General features: G+C 36.0%; 1 protein-coding gene and 1 non-coding gene across 3 annotated transcripts; one reads left to right on the top strand and one right to left on the bottom strand.

The window, feature by feature from the left end:
• The first annotated feature begins 3,118 nt into the window (after positions 1-3,118).
• On the top strand, positions 3,119-6,396 carry LOC122055818. 2 transcript variants are annotated; one of them, XM_042617455.1, is made up of 4 exons: positions 3,127-3,165; positions 3,246-3,530; positions 4,251-4,939; positions 6,018-6,396. In XM_042617455.1, the coding sequence occupies exons 2-4, from the start codon at positions 3,511-3,513 to the stop codon at positions 6,083-6,085; spliced, it is 777 nt and encodes a 258-aa protein (XP_042473389.1). In that variant the 5' UTR covers positions 3,127-3,165; positions 3,246-3,510; the 3' UTR covers positions 6,086-6,396. The 2 variants fall into 2 exon arrangements, with proteins under 2 accessions (XP_042473390.1, XP_042473389.1); XM_042617456.1 differs by having other exon boundaries at positions 3,119-3,530; positions 4,286-4,939.
• Positions 6,397-15,010: 8,614 nt separating this feature from the next.
• Positions 15,011-15,082, bottom strand: TRNAP-CGG. Its single transcript has one exon. It is a non-coding gene; the product is annotated as a tRNA-Pro (tRNA).
• Between the last annotated feature and the right edge of the window lie 5,237 nt (positions 15,083-20,319).

Raw genomic sequence — 20,319 nt, 5'->3', positions numbered from 1 at the left:
GCTACAGTACTGCTACAGTAGCGCTACAGTACTTCTACAGTAAAACCCTAAAAACTAGGATTTTACTCCGAGTACAATCTCTCGTGCACTCGTACCCTCACCCTTATGACTCACTTGATGCTTCCTTTGCAGCTTTGACCTTTTACCTTCAAGCCTACTTCCTTTGGCTCTCGTCCCTCGGATGCATTCAAGCCCACGGCTCGTTCCCAATGCCATCCTTCGCGTATGCCTCGAAGTCGCTTCCCTCGGCCCTTGTCCTCGCTGCCTTGTCCATGGTCCCTCAGATGCTCCATCCTTCACCAGACCCGAAGCCATCAACCTGAGTCACATGTGTATCCTGCAAACCTGCACAACTCAAATACACATATCAAATACAAGGGTGAACCTAACTTAAACCCTTTGCCCAAACACCAAAACACATGGTCCCGTGGACCATCGGGATTGCTCCAACAATAACATGCAAAGTATTTAGGTAAAATAAAAATATAGAATCAACTATAATTGTTAGCAATTCGAGCCGCAAAAACCGCTTTTTACGTTGCGGAAACCACGAAGCTAGCCACGGATTTGTGTGAAGATAAATAAAAATTATACATGTACATGTTTGCCTACACTAGATCTACCTTAGATCTACATGAAAAAGAAGTATACCTTTGTAGCGATGCCCTTCGCTTATCCCGCTCGTCCAAACGGTTACCGGATCTCGTAGAGTGTCAAGTGTACACTCCTCTACATGTATCCACACGAACAAAAGGTGGAGAGAACCACTTAGAGTGTGCTAGCACCCTTGAGAGGTCTCGGCAATGGAGGAGAAGGAGAGCAAAAGAAGAGAGGAAGAGGAAGAAGAAGCCTTGAATGAGAATTCACTCACCACTAATGTGGCTGGCCACTTAATGGAGGTTTTATACCTTCATGTAATACCAAGAGTCATGACTCTTGGTCTTCCTCATGAGATGACACATAATGATGTAGCCTTCATGATGTGGAACACCATCATTGGCCGACCCATGCCAAGTCACCATGACGTGGCATTTGGTCAAGTCAAACTTGACCATTCATCTTCCCTCTCAAGTCAAGTCAAACTTGATCTCTTATCTCCCATGGTTGATCAAATCTAACGTTTGACTCAAATCAATTTAATTTAATGAATCTATATTCATTGGTTTAAATTGACTCAATGAATCATAATCTAAATTAGACTCATTCGACACATGAATCAAATTGAGTCCAACTCAATTAGTCTAATTTGAATTACTCTTAATCCAATTTGGTTCATCACATGAACCTAATCCTCTTGGTCCATCATATGTACCTAATCTCCATCTAATTGCCCTTTGTATGCGACTCTATAGGTTCTTGTAACATTGGCAGTGCTCCTAAACTCATTTAGAAACATAAGTAATGAGCGGTATCTAGCAACACATCATTACTACCCAAGTTACAAGAATGTTGAGATCCAACATCACCATTGTGACTACTAATTGTGGCTCTCACAATATGTGACAATGTCCTTCTATTCTAGACATCTAGATTGATCAATTGAGGCATAGACCGTGTCATCCTCTAATCAATCTATGTCTTGAACTCCAAGTAGACTCACTATAATCAAATGATCTCAATATCTCATATTGACTCATTTGGACATGGTCATGCACTTAGTGGTCTCACTCTATCAAGAATCATGATATCACTCCCGTCATATAGGAGAGATAGATCCCATCTACATCACCCACATCCCTCCGCATAATTTGTTACATACCCAGTAATCGCCTTTATAGTCCACCCATTTACGGGTGACGTTTAACGAAGCCAAAGTATGCAACTCCTTATGTAGGGAACCATGGTGACTTCAGGTCCAAGGACTGATAGTCATACTAATAGTCACATGAGAAAGTATATGATACTCATATAATGATCCATGATACTTTCTTATAGCGGGTCATTCAGTATACATTCTCCAATGCATACCCATGTGTCAACTTGATATCTAATATCCATGACTTGTGAGATCAAGTCATCGAGTTGACCTACATGCTAGTCTCAGCGCATTAACATTGTCCTTGAATGTTAATACTTGACTAGGAATGATTAAGAGTAGTGTTCTCTATATCATCTCACTATCAATTCAACCAATCGATTGATATAGATAAGAACCTTTCACTCAAGGACACTATTATACTTAGTTATTTGGCACCAATACAAGTAAGTATAATAACCATAAGAAATGCCTTTATAAATATAGGAATATGATACATTGAGTCCATACAACAATCATCACATGATCGGCTCTAGGGCTCTCACTAACAATAACAACACATAAAAAAAAATCCAAACATAAAATTTGCCATAAATTTACGAAGAATCACCACCACCGCCATTATCATCATCACCATCATCACTGTCACCAGGAGGAATTTGACTTGGAACAGAACTTAACTGAAGATGCTGCATAATAAAGTCTTGTTGTCGACATATTTCTCTTATTTCTTGATCATTATTACTATCATTATTAATAAACAAGTCTAGATACATATACCTGACAAAGGAGAACAACAACGAGCACAACAACGAACATTTCTCCAAGTCACGTCTAATACAAACCTACATAAACAACAATACAATGTTTACAATTATATATATGATTCTAAAAAAAAAATATCCTCGGACACCGACGGAGACACGCCCAAGCGTGGGTGGCCGGCAGCAGACGATGGGGGTCGACAGTCACTACAAGAAACACAGGGTTTCAGAGACAGATTTTTAAAACGGAATTGAAATCTGTTTTAGATTTTAATATATTAGAGACGGATTTGTAACAGAATTAATATTCTGTTTCACATAAATAAAATATAATATACGGATAAAAAATTGAGACAGAATTTAAAATGAATTAGAAACAAATTTATAAATATATTTTTATAAACAAAAATAAAAACAGATTAAAAATGAAATTTGATACAAAATTATATTTGTCTTTAAAATCTGTTTTAAAAAAATTTAAACACATAGAATTCTGTTTTTAATTTATATAAATTAGAAAAAAATTATTAGATAATTATAATTTTATTTTATTTTAATAAAATAAAAACTGTTTTCTCCTTTTTCCCTAATCTTCTTCTCTTCCTCGTTTGACACCCGCCGCATCCACACAACCCTGGTCCGGTGGTACTTGTTCGTGGTCTTCCGCCATGGCGTCGGCGATCTTCTCTCCCGATCTCTGATCTACTCATGTTATTTTTCCTCAGGTAGACAGGCCTCTCTCCTATCCCGCTTCCCCCCAATCTGTCGGCAGGCCAGCAAAGGTGCGACCTCGCCATGCCCGCAGCTGCCTCGCAGCGAGGTCGTGAGGTCACAAGGCAGAGTGCGACATCAGCCACATGCTCTCAACCTCAACTGCGTGCCCTAGACCGGACCGCGATACTGATCTTTCAAGTTGTATTCCACTGACTTAGGGTTTGAAGAATTTCATCAAGACAACTAGAGTCCTTTTGCTCAAAATGCAGAAATTTGATGGAGACAGCTATCCTGAGGTATTGGACTTTATCCATTTTCATCATCTTTGTTATTCCTCTCTTCAATATTTTGCTTGTTAAAGTGCAGACTTTTCATGAGATCCTATGTCAGGGTTGACTACATGAATATTGTCCCTCCATTGAAGTGCATCCATGGCTCTATTGTTGCATATCCAAATCTCTTAAATCACTTTGTAACGGTCACTAAAATTTTCTTTGGTCTTCTTCTACTCGTTTCACCTGTAACTCTTATGTTCTTGTGTAATTAAAAATCTTTTTTTTTTAAGATGTTCATACCATCTTAACTATGTTTTCTCATTTTATAATCTACATAAATCATTGTAGTTAAGTGGCTTGTTGAATGACTTATTGGAATGAAGAAATTCCTTGTTGCATGTCTTATACCGCTATTGCACTTGTTTATTATGATCCATATGAGGAGTAGGTAACCAGTTTTATCTAAGAGATGCCTAACTATTTAGGTTGCCAATTAATTGATAGCCATGCTCGTCACTTGTGCTGAAATATGCCCCAGTATGATTTTTCAAATAACTTTTTGAAGATAGCTTCAGATCAACTTGTGCAGCCTGTTAGCATTGTGATTTTACTGCAGAAGTATATGTTCTAGATTATCATGATATCATGTCCTGTGATGTTCTGCTTAGCTTGTTGGATCAATAATGTTTAGGTTATTTGGAATCTCTGTGATCTCTTATTTGTGGCTTTGTTTCCTTGCAGCACTTCTGCTTCCATGGGAATCCCACTGCATGCAGCCAACTTTTCTGATGTAATTTCAACATCCGTTCAATCTTCATCTGGTCTGCAAAACAATTGGTTGGGGAAGTCGGCACATATTTCCATGGCTGATATTGTCAAGATGGGCAGACCTCAAGGGAAACATCCAAGCATGCCTGCCATTGCAAGTGGAAAACCTTACATATCTGAAAATGTAGCAACATCAAATGGACCACATCTCAATGCAAAACAAATCCAAGCTTCAATTTTGCCATCTGAAGCTAAGGAGAAATTAGACTCTTTTCAGGAATCTACTTATATTTCTGATATTAATCATGGCCTTGGAACTGCTGAAAATCAGCATATTTCTACTGATGGATGGTACATATGTGATGAGCAACCCACAGAAAGTGTTCCAAATTTTACAGATATATCTGGTGCCTCAGCAGTTTATGCTAACCCATCAGCCTTAGCAGCACCTAGTATGGTAATTGTTGGTTCTGACTTGTATATAGATCCTTGTTTGGAAGATTTCCAAGACCGGGATGAAAGACCTAACGATAAAGCTCAGCCAGTCGAATATATTCCTGTACCAGAGAGGAAGATAGATGTAGACACTGCAATAGATGGTTCACATTCAAAGAGTATAGATGCTTACCAATCTAAAGATGTTGAATTTGATCATCATGAAGGTAATAGTTGATGCTTCACATTTTCCTTGTCCCCACATATCTTGGTTTTTAAAATTGGGTTATTGAAATTGCCATAAAATTGCTTTAAAATTATGGGCATTTTAGAAACTATAGTTTTGGCTGTAAAATTATTTCAAAGTAGGTAAACGAATTTTAGACAATGGAAATAGGCAAGAAGATTCTACTTGTGTCCTTGAGAATTGAAACTTGAAAGTAATTTAAGAAATAATAAACTATCGAGCATAGATATCTAGTTGTGGTGGGTATGCTTATTTCCCTAATAGCCCAAATCTCTCCTATTTATTTATTTCTCTTTTCTTTTGTACTACTTTTTCCTAACTATTTCAAAAATTTTGTAGGAAATATTCATGTGTCTCTTCTTTATGGCTCATTTTATATTAGTTTAGGTATTGAGATTTGATAAATTTTAGCATCAATTAGGATATTTTTCTTAACAAAAATAAACAACTTGTTCATTTTATTCTTTGTGCTCTAAAACTTGATTAAAATTTTGCTAACATTGTCATTTGTTTCATACATTACATAATGTCATGAGATGTTATTTCCCCATTGTCAATGTTATTCTTTTATTGTGTTTCATGAAACATGTTGACAAAGTGTAGTGTATATGAATAACGAGAGCATATGCAAATCTCAATCACCAAATTGTGTTGACAACGTTGACACTTGTACTATATCCTATGATATTTTTTATGATCATTCCAATGTGGTTTATAGTGTGTTGATTAGACATGCTTTGTCATGCTTCAACAAATTGAATACTAGTAATCTTTATTTTTTTCATCTCCAATTCTTCCATTCATTATCTTGCATTCAACTAATTCAGTTATCATGATTGTTATTTTCACAACTCATCCTATCTTGTAAAAGTTATCTTCCATTCATGTACTTGTTAAGTCATAGATTTTAGCACTGACAATATCGACATGATGCAATAACTCATAATTTACCTAAAAATATTTTTTTTTTTTCAAAATTTTTCAATTTATATACATAGTCCAATTTTTATCTCATTTGTTTTATTTTATATTGACATATATGTTATATATGATTGTAGGAAAAAAGATTTGGGACGAGAAGTTTTTGAACAAATGCATAAAGAAATCAAGACACCCAGTTTATTGACAACAAATTGGTATTCGTAAAGAAAAGCTTATCGAGGAAGGTAGGAAAATTGAAGAAAATCTTATGAAGATGGTTCGTAAGATGATTCAAGAGATGAGATATATAATCATTCACATCCAGAAGGATCTAGTCCCTGTGAGCAATGTGATAGATGAAATACATATTAATTTATTATGGATTTAAAAATTATCAGTATCTTACAATTTGATTATGGTGAAATTTATTTGGATGATATGAATATTTATTCATCTCAATATTAATTGTATGATACTTTTGGATTAGAAATTAGTTATTTAAATATTTTTAATTTATTTGAAATGTGTGTGTTTCTTGTAAAGGTAATATGTAAATAAGAATATATAAATAGAATATAATAAAAAAAATTAGCTATTGATTTATAAACAGATTAAAATTATATTCGATATATTATTTAAGACAGATTAATGACGGATTCAAAACAAAATTTAGAGACGGAATTTGTATTTGAAATTAAATTCATTTGGTCAATTTAAAAACAGAATTATAAACTGGTTTCTAATCTGTTTTTAAATTAGAGACGGAATATTTTCGTATCCTAAATTAGCAACGGGGCTTTCAATAACGGATTTTAGAGACGGAATATTCCGTCTCAAATTTTCTTTAGAGACGGAAAATTGGCTTTCAGAGACAGATTTTTTCGTCTCTGAAGCCCTGTTTTCTTGTAGTGAGTGACCCTTGGACCGACATCAACCGCCTAGGCCACCGATGGCCACCAGCGGCATACATGGGGCCGGGAGACGCCCATCCTGATTGGCAGGGGGCCAGCCACAGCTAGATCCGGCGCCCCGTGTCTGCCGTGCAAGAATAGCTGTTGCGACGAGCAACGTCTGTCGACGGCAGTAGGAGACCGACAACAACTCCCCTAGGCGTCACAAGGGGTGGTGACAGGCCGCCAGCGTTGCCAAGGGGCCGCTAGCTGCCACCAGGGGGTCGACAGTTGCCGCCTAGGCCACCGACAATCGCCAGCGGCATACAGGGGGCCGACAGATGCCCACCGTGGTCGGCAGGGGGCCATCTAGGGCTGGATCCGGCGCCCCGCGCCTGTTGGGGCGCCTGCCATGAAAGAACAGCTACTGCGACCAGGCAGCGACAGACGCGTTGGCCCGGTATGCTGGAGAAGAGAGGGAGAGAAAATGAACTTTACCTGCGAGATTGTGTTCGAAAGGGATGGAGAAGCCTACCGTGAAAGAACAGCCGCTGTGACTAGGAAACGACCAGCACAGTGCACCCGGTATGCTGGAGATGAGAGGGAAAGAAAACGAACCTTACCTGCCAAAGATCGTGCACCCAGAAGGGATGGAGAAGCCTGCAAGTCACCGCCACCAACAAGCTGAGAAGAGAAGAGGAGACAAAGAATTAGGTTAGGGCAGGGATCGAGAATATTAGGGATTTTAGCGACAAATTTAAATTTGTCGCAAAATTCATCCCAAATTTGGGATGAATTTTCAATTTCATCCTAAAATTTAAGTTATACGTTTAAAAATTGGAAGATGACCCTAGAGAGCTTGGAATGACACAAAATAAGTTTCTATGAGTTCATATTGTTCTCCTGATCTTATTAATGGGGTCAAATATAATTTTTAACAAATATACTAACGTTTATAAATTTTTTACCCCAAACGAGTAATAAATGTTTGATTCTTGTTCCTTTATAAATGTCAGTGTATTGGTTAAAAATTATGTTTGAGCCTATTAGTAAGATCAGGAGATTGATAAAAACCCATAGAAACTTGTTTTGTATCATTCCGAGTTCTCTAGGGCCATCTTCCAATTTTTAAAAGTCTATCCTAAAAAAAAAATTTGGGATGAATTTGAAATTTCATCCCAAATTTGGGACAAACTTCTGAGTTCGTCCTAGATTTGGGACGAATTTATAAGTTCATCACAAAATTTAATTTTTTTCAAAAATCAAAATAAATGCGTATATAATGCGGAAGATGGACCTAAAGAGCTCAGAATAACATGAAACAAGTTTTGAACGATCTCCATATCACAATGACAACATCAAACATTTTTTTTCACACAATATATTTAGGTGAAAGATTTTTGGATATCAAAATCATCTAATCATTTTCAAACTCTAACTCTTTTTCACCAAGTCTTAAGGTTTATAGACTCCATCTAATTATTATTACAATTAAAAAAATTTATTAGTTATTTGAGGCCATCATTGTGATCAAGAGATCGATACGAACCCATAGGAACTTTTTTTAATATGATTCAGAGCTCTCTAGGTCCATCTTCCACATTTTAAACACATTTTTTATTTTTGAAAAAAATTAATTTTTGTGACAAACATGGAAATTCTTCTTGTCCCTAATTTGGGACGAATTTCCAAGTTTGCCCCATTTTTTTTTAAGTTATAATTTTAAAAATTAGAAGATGACCCTAGAGAGGTCGGAATGACACAAAATAAGTTTTTATGGGTTCGTATCATTCTCCTGATCTTATTAATAGGGTCAAACATAATTTTTAACAAATATACTAATGATTATAACTTTTTTACCTCAAGCAATTAATAAATATTTGATTCTTGTTCCAAAAATTTATAAACGTCACTATATTAGTTAAAAATTATGTTTGATCCCATTAGTAAGATCAGGAGATTGATACGAACCTATAGAAACTTGTTTCATGTCATTCTGAGCTCTTTAGGGTCATCTTCCAAATTTAAAAAGTCTAACCTAAAAAATAAAATTTTGGGATGAATTTGAAATTTCGTTCCAAATTTGCGATGAACTTCTGAGTTCATTCTAGATTTGAGATGAATTTTGAAGTTCATTGCAAAATTTAATTTTTTCAAAAATCAAAATAAATGAGTATAAAATGTGGAAGATGGACCTAGAGAGCTCAGAATCATATGAAACAAGTTTCTATGAGTTCGTATCGATCTCCTGATCATAATGATGACCTCAAACTTTTTTTCACACAATATATTTAGGTGAGTGATTTTTGGATATCAAAATCACCTAACCATTTTCAAACTCTAACTCTTTTTCACCAAGTCTTAAGGTTTATAGACTCCATCTAATTATTATTACGATTAAAAAATTTTATTAGTTATTTGAGGCCATCATTATGATCAGGAGATCGATACGAACCCGTAGGAACTTGTTTCATATGATTCGGAGCTCTCTAGGTCCATCTTCCATTTTTTAAATGTATTTTTTTATTTTTAAAAGAAATTAATTTTTGCGACGAACTTGGAAATTCGTCTCAAATTAGGGATGGACTTCAAAGTTCGTCCCTAATTTGGGATGAATTTCCAAGTTCGTCCAAATTTTTTTTAAGTTATAATATTAAAAATTAGAAGATGACCCTAGAGAGCTCAGAATGACACGAAACAAGTTTCTATAAGTTTGTATCATTCTCTTGATCTTATGAATGGGGTCAAACATAATTTTTAACAAATACACTGATGATTATAAATTTTTTACCCTGAACAAGTAATAAATATTTGATTCTTGTTCTAAAAATTTATAAACATCAATGTATTGGTTCAAAATTATGTTTGATCCCATTAGTAACATCAGGAGATTGATATGAACCCATAGAAATTTGTTTTGTGTCATTCCGAGTTCTCTAGGGTCATCTTTCAATTTTTAAAAGTCTAACCTAAACAAAAATTTGGGGCGAATTTGAAATTTCATCCCAAATTTGTGACAAACCTCTGAGTTCTCCCAGATTTGGGACGAATTTCTAAGTTCGTCGCAAAATTTAATTTTTTCAAAAATCAAAATAAATGAGTATAAAATGCGGAATATATACTTAGAGAGCTCAGAATCACATGCAACAAGTTCCTATGGGATCGTATCGATCTTCTGATCAGAATGATGGTCTCAAATATTTTTTTCACACAATATATTTGGGTAAGTGATTTTTGGATATCAAAATCACCTAACCATTTTCAAACTCTAACTCTTTTTCACCAAGTCTTTTTATAGACTCCATCTAATTATTATTATGATTAAAATATTTTATTAGTTATTTGAGGTCATCATTGTGATCAGGAGACCGATACGAACCCATAGAAACTTGTTTCATATGATTCAGAGCATCCTAGGTCCATCTTTGGTATTTTAAACTTATTTTTTTTATTTTTGGAAAAAATTAATTTTTGCGACGAACTTGGAAATTCATCCCAAATTAGAGACGAACTTCGAAGTTCATCCCAATTTTTTTTAAGTTAAAATTTTAAAAATTAGAATATGACCCTAGAGAGCTTAGAATGACATGAAATAAGTTTCTATGGGTTCGTATCATTCTCTTGATCTTATTAATGGGGCCAAACATAATTTTTAACAAATATATTGATGATTATAAATTTTTTACCCCGAATGAGTGATTAATATTTGATTCTTATTCCAAAAATTTATAAGCATCAGTGTATTGGTTAAAAATTATGTTTGATTCCATTAGTAAGATCAGGAGATTGATACGAACCTATAGAAACTTGTTTCATGTTATTCTGAGCTCTTTAGGGTCATCTTCCAAATTTAAAAAGTCTAACCTAAAAAAAAATTTGGGATGAATTTGAAATTTCGTTCCAAATTTACGATGAACTTCTGAGTTCGTCCTAGATTTGAGATGAATTTCTAAGTTCGTTGCAAAATTTAATTTTTTCAAAAATCAAAATAAATGCGTATAAAATGCGGAAGATGGACCTAGAGAGCTCAGAATCACATGAAACAAGTTCTTATGAGTTCGTATCGATCTCCTGATCATAATGATGGCCTCAAACTTTTTTTCACACAATATATTTAGGTGGGTGATTTTTGGATATCAAAATCACCTAACCATTTTCAAAATCTAACTCTTTTTCACCAAGTCTTAAGGTTTATAGACTCCATCTAATTATTATTACGATTTAAAAATTTTATTAGTTATTTGAGACCATCATTATGATTAGGAGATCGATACGAACCCATACGAACTTGTTTCATATGATTCAGAGCTCTATAGGTCCATCTTCCATATTTTAAACGTATTTTTTTAAAAAATTAATTTTTGCGATGAACTTGGAAATTCGTCTCAAATTAGGGATGGACTTCAAAGTTCCTCCCTAATTTGGGACGAATTTCCAAGTTCGTCCAATTTTTTTTTAAGTTATAATATTAAAAATTAGAAGATGACCCTAGAGAGCTCGGAATGATACGAAACAAGTTTCTATGGGTTTGTATCATTCTCCTGATCTTATGAATGTGGTCAAACATAATTTTTAACAAATATACTGATGATTATAAATTTTTTATCCTGAACAAGTAATAAATATTTAATTCTTGTTCCAAAAATTTATAAACATCAATATATTGGTTAAAAATTATGTTTGATCCCATTAGTAAGATCAGGAGATTGATACGAACCCATAGAAATTTGTTTTGTGGCATTCCGAGCTCTCTAGGGTCATCTTTCAATTTTTAAAAGTCTAACCTAAAAAAAATATTTGGGGCGAATTTGAAATTTCATCCCAAATTTGTGACAAACCTCTGAGTTCTCCCAGATTTGGGACGAATTTCTAAGTTTGTTGCAAAATTTAATTTTTTCAAAAATCAAAATAAATGAGTATAAAATGCGGAATATAGACTTAGAGAGCTCAGAATCACATACAATAAGTTTCTATGGGGTCGTATCGATCTCCTGATGATAATGATGATCTCAAACATTTTTTTTCACACAATATATTTAGGCAAGTGATTTTTGGATATCAAAATCACCTAACCATTTTCAAACTCTAACTCTTTTTCACCAAGTCTTTTTATAAACTCCATCTAATTATTATTATTTTCAAAATATTTTATTAGGCCAGCTCGAGCTCGAGAAAACTATAGAGGCTTGACTTGAGCTCGAGCTCGAGCCGAGCTCAAGTCAAAAAAAATATATTAAAAGTCTACGCAAGTGAGATTTAAACCATGGACCTTAAATATACCAAATAACATGCTCTAGTCACAGACTCCTCCTTAACTTATTTTTTATTTTAAAAGTAATAAGAATTTTAATTATTAAAATATTAAATTAATCTGAATTGACAAGGCTCGACAAGTCCTCGAGTCAGTGTTAAATGAGCTCGAGCTCGACTCGAATGTTAAACTAGCCGACTCAAGTTCTGTCAAATTCGAGCTCGAGTCGAGTTTTAACAGAATCACTCGCGAGTGACTCGACTCATTTGTACCCCTAACACGGATGGGGCTTTGGGGTGTCAAAGTAGGAACAGCGTGTATTGGGAACATGACTGGCGCGCAGGCAAAAAAAACAGAAGACCGAGAATAGGGGAGAACTCAGGTTAGAACAATATGAAAAGATAGAGATGCCCCTCCACCATACAAGGATTCAATTGAAGTTTCCATGGGACGACAATGAGATGCCCCTACAGCCGTACAAGGATTGCAATGGGGATTAAATAATTAAATCCTACAGGGACGACAATGGGATTCAATTGAAGTTTCCATCCACAGACATTGAGGTTTCTTGTCGGATAAAAAACTATCATCATGTCCAAAATAATTCAGCAGAGAATTCAAAACAATCTATCAACTCCTAATCTTGTTTTTTATTATACAATCTACAAAGTAAAGTCTAGATTAAAAACACAAGAGAAAGATGGAGAAGCTAACCCTTCCGCCCCAGTGTTCTTCATTGTAAGCAAACCTTGACTGACAGCAAGTACCAAAACAGTCTCTTGCCATAGATTTACCTTGTGTCCTACAACAGGGTGAGCAGTAGATAATATAATCGCAGTTATCTGAGCCAACCAAATTCTTAGAACTTCACCAAAAGTTAAAGAGTTCATAGAACTGTTAGAAAGGATTTGATCTTATCATTTTGTGTCATAAATAAGAAATGGTTTCACATTCTATATTAATGTATATAACCCTAAACTTGTTGGATTATGAATTGTGTTGTTTTCAATTGAACTGGTTAAGAATCCAATACCAGAGGCATTTGTGGTTCCAAGAATGATCCAACTACTATAGTGATCTGTTTTAGTTTGTCTTAGTAACCAAGTGACAATGTGGATATCGCATCACCATCCTTGGTGACATTCTATCTATTGGTCCGATAGGGCTGATAATTTACTTAGCCTTTGACAACTCGAAGAAATTCTATTCTATGTCCTTCCATGAGATGCATGCGGAGAGTACATCGTCACTTTATCTTACCTAGAAATCAAGTTTGATACAATGTATAACGTTAAATGTAAGGTGACCAATATGGTGTAGTTCTAACTATTGTTTGGGCATCCCTACTAGTGATGCCCTATGTATTACGATGGCTAGAGGGCAAAAAGAATTTTCAAGATTCCTATGAGGGGACAAGGAGGGAAAGGGTAGTCCAGCTTTGGGATTCAATTCTTAATTAATAATTCCACCATTTGTTTATTTTAAAAGATCGGTCCAAATAATTATGTAAATCATGCTAGATGAATTTTGTAATGCATTGCATGGAAGGGAACATGGTTCTCTCTTTTATTTCTCTTGATCAAGGTCAACTCCTCTTGATTTGACATATTTGCTAAAGTCCTCAAGAAGATGACTACTCCCAGTCTGAAGTTGATTACATGCAATTTGTGAAACATTTTCCATGTGGGAAAAAATTTAGTACTAATGATGTTGTCCTCACAGAAAACCATGAACCAAAAATCAAAAGGCTCAAGTCACTCTTATCTAAGGAGTTTGAAATCAAGGATCTAGGATAACTCAAATACTTTTTAGGAATGGAGGTAGCTAGAAGTTACAAAGAATCTTTGTGACTCAAAGAAAGTATGTTTTTAACCTACTACAATAAACTAGGTTGAGTGGATGTAAGCCAGTTGATACACTCATGAATCCTAATACCAAGTTAAGATCTCGGACTGATGAAATGGAAGCTCATAAAGGATGATATCAATGATTGGTAGGTAAACTTATCTACCTAACTCACACTCATCCAGATATAAATTTTGTTGTCAGCTATGTTAGCCAATTTATGGGAAATCCTTCAGTTGATCACATGGATGCTATGATTCGAGTATAAAAGGGACCTAGGAAAAGGACCATGTTTAGAAAGACAAACAGATGAACCTTGGAGGTTTACACTGATACTAACTAGACAAGTTCACCTAGCGATCGACAGGGCTGATAATCTTACAGTGATATGTTTTAGTTTGTCATAGTTACCAAGCGACAATGTGGAGATCACATCACCGTCCATGGTAGCATTCTATCTATTGGTCCGACAAGGCTAATAATTTCTTAGCCTTTGACAACCAGAAGAAATTCAATTCTTTGTCCTTCCATGAGATGCATATTAGGAGAGTTCATCGTCATCCTTATCTTACCTAGAAATCAAGTTCGTTACAATGTATAACGCTAAATGTAAGGTGACTAATATGTTGTAGTTCTAACTATTGCTTGGGCATCCCCGACTAGCAAGGTCCTATGTGTTACGATGGCTAGAGGGATGAAAGAATTTTAGGACTTCCTAAGAGGGAACGAGGATGGAAAGATAGCCCTGGTGCAACAATGTGAATCCAACTTTAGGATTCAATTCTTAAATAATAATTCCACCATTTGTTTATTCTAAGAGATCGGCCCAAATAATTATGTGAATTATACTGAGTTGAATCGATAATGGGTTGCTTGGAAGGAGACATGGTTATTTCTCCTGATCAAGGCAACTCCTCTTTTTCCATGAGAGAATGGCATGAGATTAATCAATTTGATATTTTGCTAAAATCCTAAAATTCAAAGGATATATGCTTCCATGGATCTAAGCAAGTTGGCTTCATCTTTAGTTGTTAAGTTAGTCAATTGAGTTGGCTAGTCCAATCTAATTTTAAAAACACAACACTCACTATGTCCAATCAAGTTCTACAAATATCACTCATTCATTTTTGGATTAAAAAAAAAAGGGGTGTTGCGAGAATCGAACTCACGACCTCTCGCACCCGAAGCGAGAATCATACCACTAGACCAAACACCCATTTACAAAATATTTATTCATTGTAGTTAAAGGTGATTACGCTCAAACAAAATATAAGAAAATAAATGTGTCTGCCATGGAAGAATTAAGTGTGAGGCTAATGATTTGTGGTTTGGTTACCTTGTGGGGATGAATTGAAATCCACCAAATTATGAGTTGTTTGGTGTGAGCTCATAAACCTCTGCCATGTTGAATACATGTCACCATGAATTCAGCTACAACACAAAATGAATTTTAAATCAGGACTTTGATACATATAAAAGAGGGAATCAGCAACCAAAGTCATCTCTTCTTATTGAAAATTTTCAAATACAAAATTGATTTGAAAAGGGTTTAAAAAAAAATAGAGGAGGAGAAGAAAGAAAGTTGTTGCAGCTCTGAGTATTCTCGGGTGAATGTGGACATCAAGACATGTAAAAGATGCATCTACTTCTCCTCTTTGTGCCAGATTTCATTTTATTTTCTATTTTTTTATTGCAAAGACATACTTTCATATATCAGTCTCTATTGTTCTATGAAGTTGTTCTATTGTGTTCTACCTTGCTACTCAACCTTCTTCTTTAGTGCCTCAATGGGACCATCAGCTCTAAGTCGAGTCCTACAAATTGTGAAAAAATAACCAAAAGTCTTGTGTTTTTTCCAAGAATATAGATGTCTGGCTCATTTGTTTTGTTTAGTAGACATATAGATTTTTCAACAACTATGAGAGGCTAAAATCTATGTAGTCGAGCTCAAATAGTTTGAACTTATACAGCACCACAACGACATGATGATATTCCAATAGTTTCTCCTACCATTACAAACAATTCCCTACAAATATTAACCTGATAAATAGATAACTTTAATTTGCTTCCTTATCCCATTAAAAATTTATGATAGGAAGGGTAAAACCAAGATCTAAAGAATATGTGACATGGTCATTGGGGTCATTGAACCTAACAATACTCTATTTATAGTTCAAATTGATCTACTATGAGCCATCAAAAATATATCTAACCGTGATGCATTTACAGTGGATGACCAATACATAGGAAACAAGGTAGTGTGCAAATGAGCCTAAAATAAGAAGATGAAGAGAGGAGGTAAGTGCATGTGAATTAGTAGTGGGTGGGAGGAGGATAGTGATGAAGTAGAGAATAGGATGAGGCATACGACAATCTTTCCATGCACTGCCACTTCCTTGACTTGTTGTCTCCTATGTTGGTCTCTTTCTCTCTTCATTCATTTAGCGCAAGGATGTACTAGTAATATCTTTATATGTTTCATCCACTATTCTTGTGGAACACACTGCCGGTAGAGACCACTAATTCAAGAATAAGATTCATATAATGGTTATATTTTTATATGGCATAAATAATATACGGTTGTCGAGAATGGAAGCACATGGCTTGGGTAACTCCAAATAGGGTTGTCGAGAATCTAACTCTATTTGATTTCAACCAGCTACGAGTAAAAGCATATGTTTCTTTTTCTAAAAGAAGATATTTGATCCGTTTGAAAGTTGAGTAGACTGAGGGGTTGGTGATGTGGCTAGAAATGTTGACCTAGGAGAGACTTCGAGTAGAGAGCTGTGAACCTAGAGCTAGAAGTTGCAGACCTCCGCATATCATAGATAGAGCCAATGAGAATGTTAGAGTGAGAACCGGGGAGGAGTCCTTGGTGTAGGCACTCCGACGCCCAAGTCAAAACAGTAGCCGAGCGAAATGGAGAAGAAGATGAACAGTAGAACAATGGAATTTAAGTGCCTTTGGATGCATTCGTGCAAGTGAGCCAACCTGGCCAACGAAGATGACGCATTTTTATACTGTCTCTCATAACCTCCATAATTAATGAGGCGGCAAAGAATGTCTGGTATCAGAATGTGTCTAAGGATGGAAGATGTACAATCATCCTCCGAAGAAGATTACGTTACATGTATATGAACCATCTTTTATAACCTCCGCAATAATGCGGCTGAGAATGTTTGATGTCAGGTAATGGAAGATGTATAGTTATCCTCATAAGAAGATTCCATAGCGTGTATATGCCAAAATAAGGAAATATTATCTGATAAGTAGCTGGTATTCTCTGACAAGTTGTTACAATTCCCTGACAATGATGTCTCCTAGAGGAGATCCGACTGTCTCTAGGCCTGGGTGGATGTATCTGTAGGACCGTTGGGCTGGCTAGGAGGGGGTTGTTGGATATCCTGCTAACACAAAAAAGAAAACAAGCCCTTCTCGAACTCTTTAGGCTAACACTTGCATAATTAAGTTAAACAGATAAATTAAAAGCATAAAGAAAAGCGAGGCACAAAAGATTTACTTGGTTACAACCGATGTGATTGTTAATCCAAGGAAGATTAAGCTCAATAAAAACTCCTTCAGGCGGAGAAGCCTCGTACAGCGTTGAAGTGCAGAAAACAGAAGCTTAGACTAAAAGAGAGTGTGCAAGCACTGGATTTACAATCAGTGAGTTCTATTTAAGCTTTTGGACCAAGGCTATATTTATAGTCTTGGTCCGGGCGCCTGGAAGGGTTCCGAGCCCCCAACGGTCGGATCGAGTCAAAACTCGATCCTGTTGAAAAGTCGATTCCGGGCGCCCGGAAGGGTTCCGGGCGCCCCGATCGGTTCCGGGCGCTCGGAATGGTTCCGGGCGCCCGGAGCCCTAAGGTCAACATAAGTTGACTTTTCGACTCCGGTTCAACTCGTCTCAGTTCGGCTCATCTTGGTCCGGGTCTGTTCGCTCCGGCTCCGCTATCTTGGGTGATCTCTGCCATCCGGAATAGGGCTCACCCGAACCCATCTTCCGGTCTTCTCGAGCGTGCTTCCCTCCGGCTTCTCGTCCCTCGGAATTGTCGCGTGTTCCTTCTCGTCCACCAGGGTACTCATCCGCAGACTTCGTCCCTCGGTCGCACCCCGTGCCGACCTTCGCGCTAGCTGCGTCTCTTGCTCCCCGAGCAATCTTCCGCTCTGGCTTTCGTACCTCGGAACCACCGCGCGCACTTCCTTCTTGTCCGCCGGTGTACTCTTCCGCAGCACCTCGTCCCTCGGACGCACAGCGTGCCGTCCTTCTCACTAGCTGCGTCTTCCGCTCGAGTACCTGTGCTCCTAAGCTCCTGCACACTTAGACACAAGGTTAGAAACAACGCAGGACCTAACTTAACTTGTTGATTACACCAAAACAACCTTGGGGTTCCAACAATCTCCCCCTTTTTGGTGTGATCAACCCAAGTTAAACTAGGGTCAAAAATAGATATGTAATTAAACAATTTTATTGCAATAACATGCAACATGATAGAAGTAATTAAATTTCAAACATTCCAAATTTTAATTTTCAATTTTCAATTTTCTACCTCCCCCTAGACTTATACTTTCCTTCTCCCCCTTTAATCACAATAAAAATGGGGAACAACTAAAATCTAAGGGTTGACATTAAAAAAAAATTTGAAAATATATTTCAATAATTTTCAGGGAAATATTTCTAAGTCAAGACAAATTTCTAAGTCAAGAAAAAAATTTCAAGTATTCGTCATCAATAATTAAACACTTTCTAAGCCGAAAAATTTATGCAAGAAATTTTTTTAAAAAAAATAAAATTGATAGCATGAAAAAAAATTTCTATGCATTTATTTATTTTATACTGATAATTATATCAACATGTTTTAAATTTCCATTTCAATTTTTCATAACTTCTCAAATTACACTTTTTCAAAATTAAAGCCACATATATTAAACATGCAATAATTTGTATCATGTTAATTTCTATTATTTTTTGAATTGCAACTTCACAAAAATATTCAAATAGCATAGATTCTAACTTGATAAAATTTTTCGACAATATAAAAAATTCTTTCGGCAATGTGCAAAATTCGTTTGAAAGAATATTTTGTAATTTGCCAGAATTTTTTAACAATAAGAATTTGCAGGAATCTATTAATAATAGGTTTCTTAATCCGAAAATATTTTTCGATGAATCAATTTCTAATTCATAAAACTTTTTCAATAAAGTAATTTGTAATTCCAAATTTTTAGGACCAGAAAAAGTTTTCGATAATATTTCTAAGTTGCATAATTCTTTCAAAAAACTTCTTTGTGATTCACAAAAGTTTTTTAGCAAAGTTTCCAACTTGCAAAATTCTTTTGTTAAGATATTTTGAAATTTGAAGAACTCTTTCGATAATATTTCAAATTTGAAGGATAAGTTTGACAATTGATTTTCTAATATAAAAAACTCTTTCGATGATTCGCAAAATTTTTCAGGCAATTCTTCGATTGAATCACTCAATTGATCAGAGGTTCGAGTCCATACCTGACTTACCTTGTCAGTAATTGATTCTCCCCCTATCGAGTTGCTTTCTTCCGAAGATTCTCCCCCGTCATCGATCTCGGGATGTACTTCGGCTGTTGTAGTACTTACCTCGATTTCGGACTCTTCTGTCGGTGGCTCGGTGTCTATTGAGGTGTCAGCTTCTGAAGGTTCTTCGTAGAGTTGCAAGAACTTTTCCCAAAGTTCTTTTGCGCTTTCATAATCTGCGACCTTTTTGAAATCTTCCTTTGGTATTACATTCAGAAGATAATATTTTGCTCGCCCATTTGCCATAGACTCCTCACGTTGTTTTTCGTTCCAGAGGCGTAGATCGAGTCCTTCTCCGTTCGTGTTCTTTGGTTCTTCATAACCAAATTTCATTATTAAAGAAATATCAGAATCTGAGTTAAGGTATACCTCCATGTTTTGTTTCCAGATGGAAAACTCCCCCTCGAATGCAGGTGGGTAGTCGCTAGCTCCGGCCATCGTTTTGTTGCTTCAGACATGGTTAGTCCTTCCGAGGCGTACTCGCTCTGATACCACTTGTAGGGCTAGGAGGGGGTTGTTGGATATCCTGCTAACACAAAAAAGAAAACAAGCCCTCCTCGAACTCTTTAGGCTAACACTTGCATAATTAAGTTAAGCAGATAAATTAAAAGCATAAAGAAAAGCGAGGCACAAAAGATTTACTTGGTTACAACCGATGTGGTTGTTAATCCAAGGAAGATTAAGCTCAATAAAAACTCCTTCAGGCGGAGAAGCCTCGTACAACGTTGAAGTGCAGAAAACAGAAGCTTAGACTAAAAGAGAGTGTGCAAGCACTGGATTTACAATCAGTGAGTTCTATTTAAGCTTCTGGACCAAGGCTATATTTATAGTCTTGGTCCGGGCGCCTGGAAGGGTTCCGGGCGCCCTAGGGGGATAAATTTTATCCCCCAACGGTCGGATCG

This window comes from Zingiber officinale, chromosome 3B, assembly GCF_018446385.1.
Source record: "Zingiber officinale cultivar Zhangliang chromosome 3B, Zo_v1.1, whole genome shotgun sequence".
In the NCBI taxonomy this organism is placed as follows: Eukaryota; Viridiplantae; Streptophyta; class Magnoliopsida; order Zingiberales; family Zingiberaceae; genus Zingiber; species Zingiber officinale.
Note: the sequence above shows the minus strand (reverse complement) of the source record. Positions and strands in the feature narration are given on the sequence as shown.

Bases quoted from the DNA above. Each gene is read 5' to 3' on its own strand.
- LOC122055818 (XM_042617455.1), top strand. From the start codon at position 3,511: ATGGAGACAGCTATCCTGAG. The intron at 3,531-4,250 runs GTATTGGACTTT...GTTTCCTTGCAG, and splicing joins ATGGAGACAGCTATCCTGAG to CACTTCTGCTTCCATGGGAA. The intron at 4,940-6,017 runs GTAATAGTTGAT...ATATGATTGTAG, and splicing joins TGAATTTGATCATCATGAAG to GAAAAAAGATTTGGGACGAG.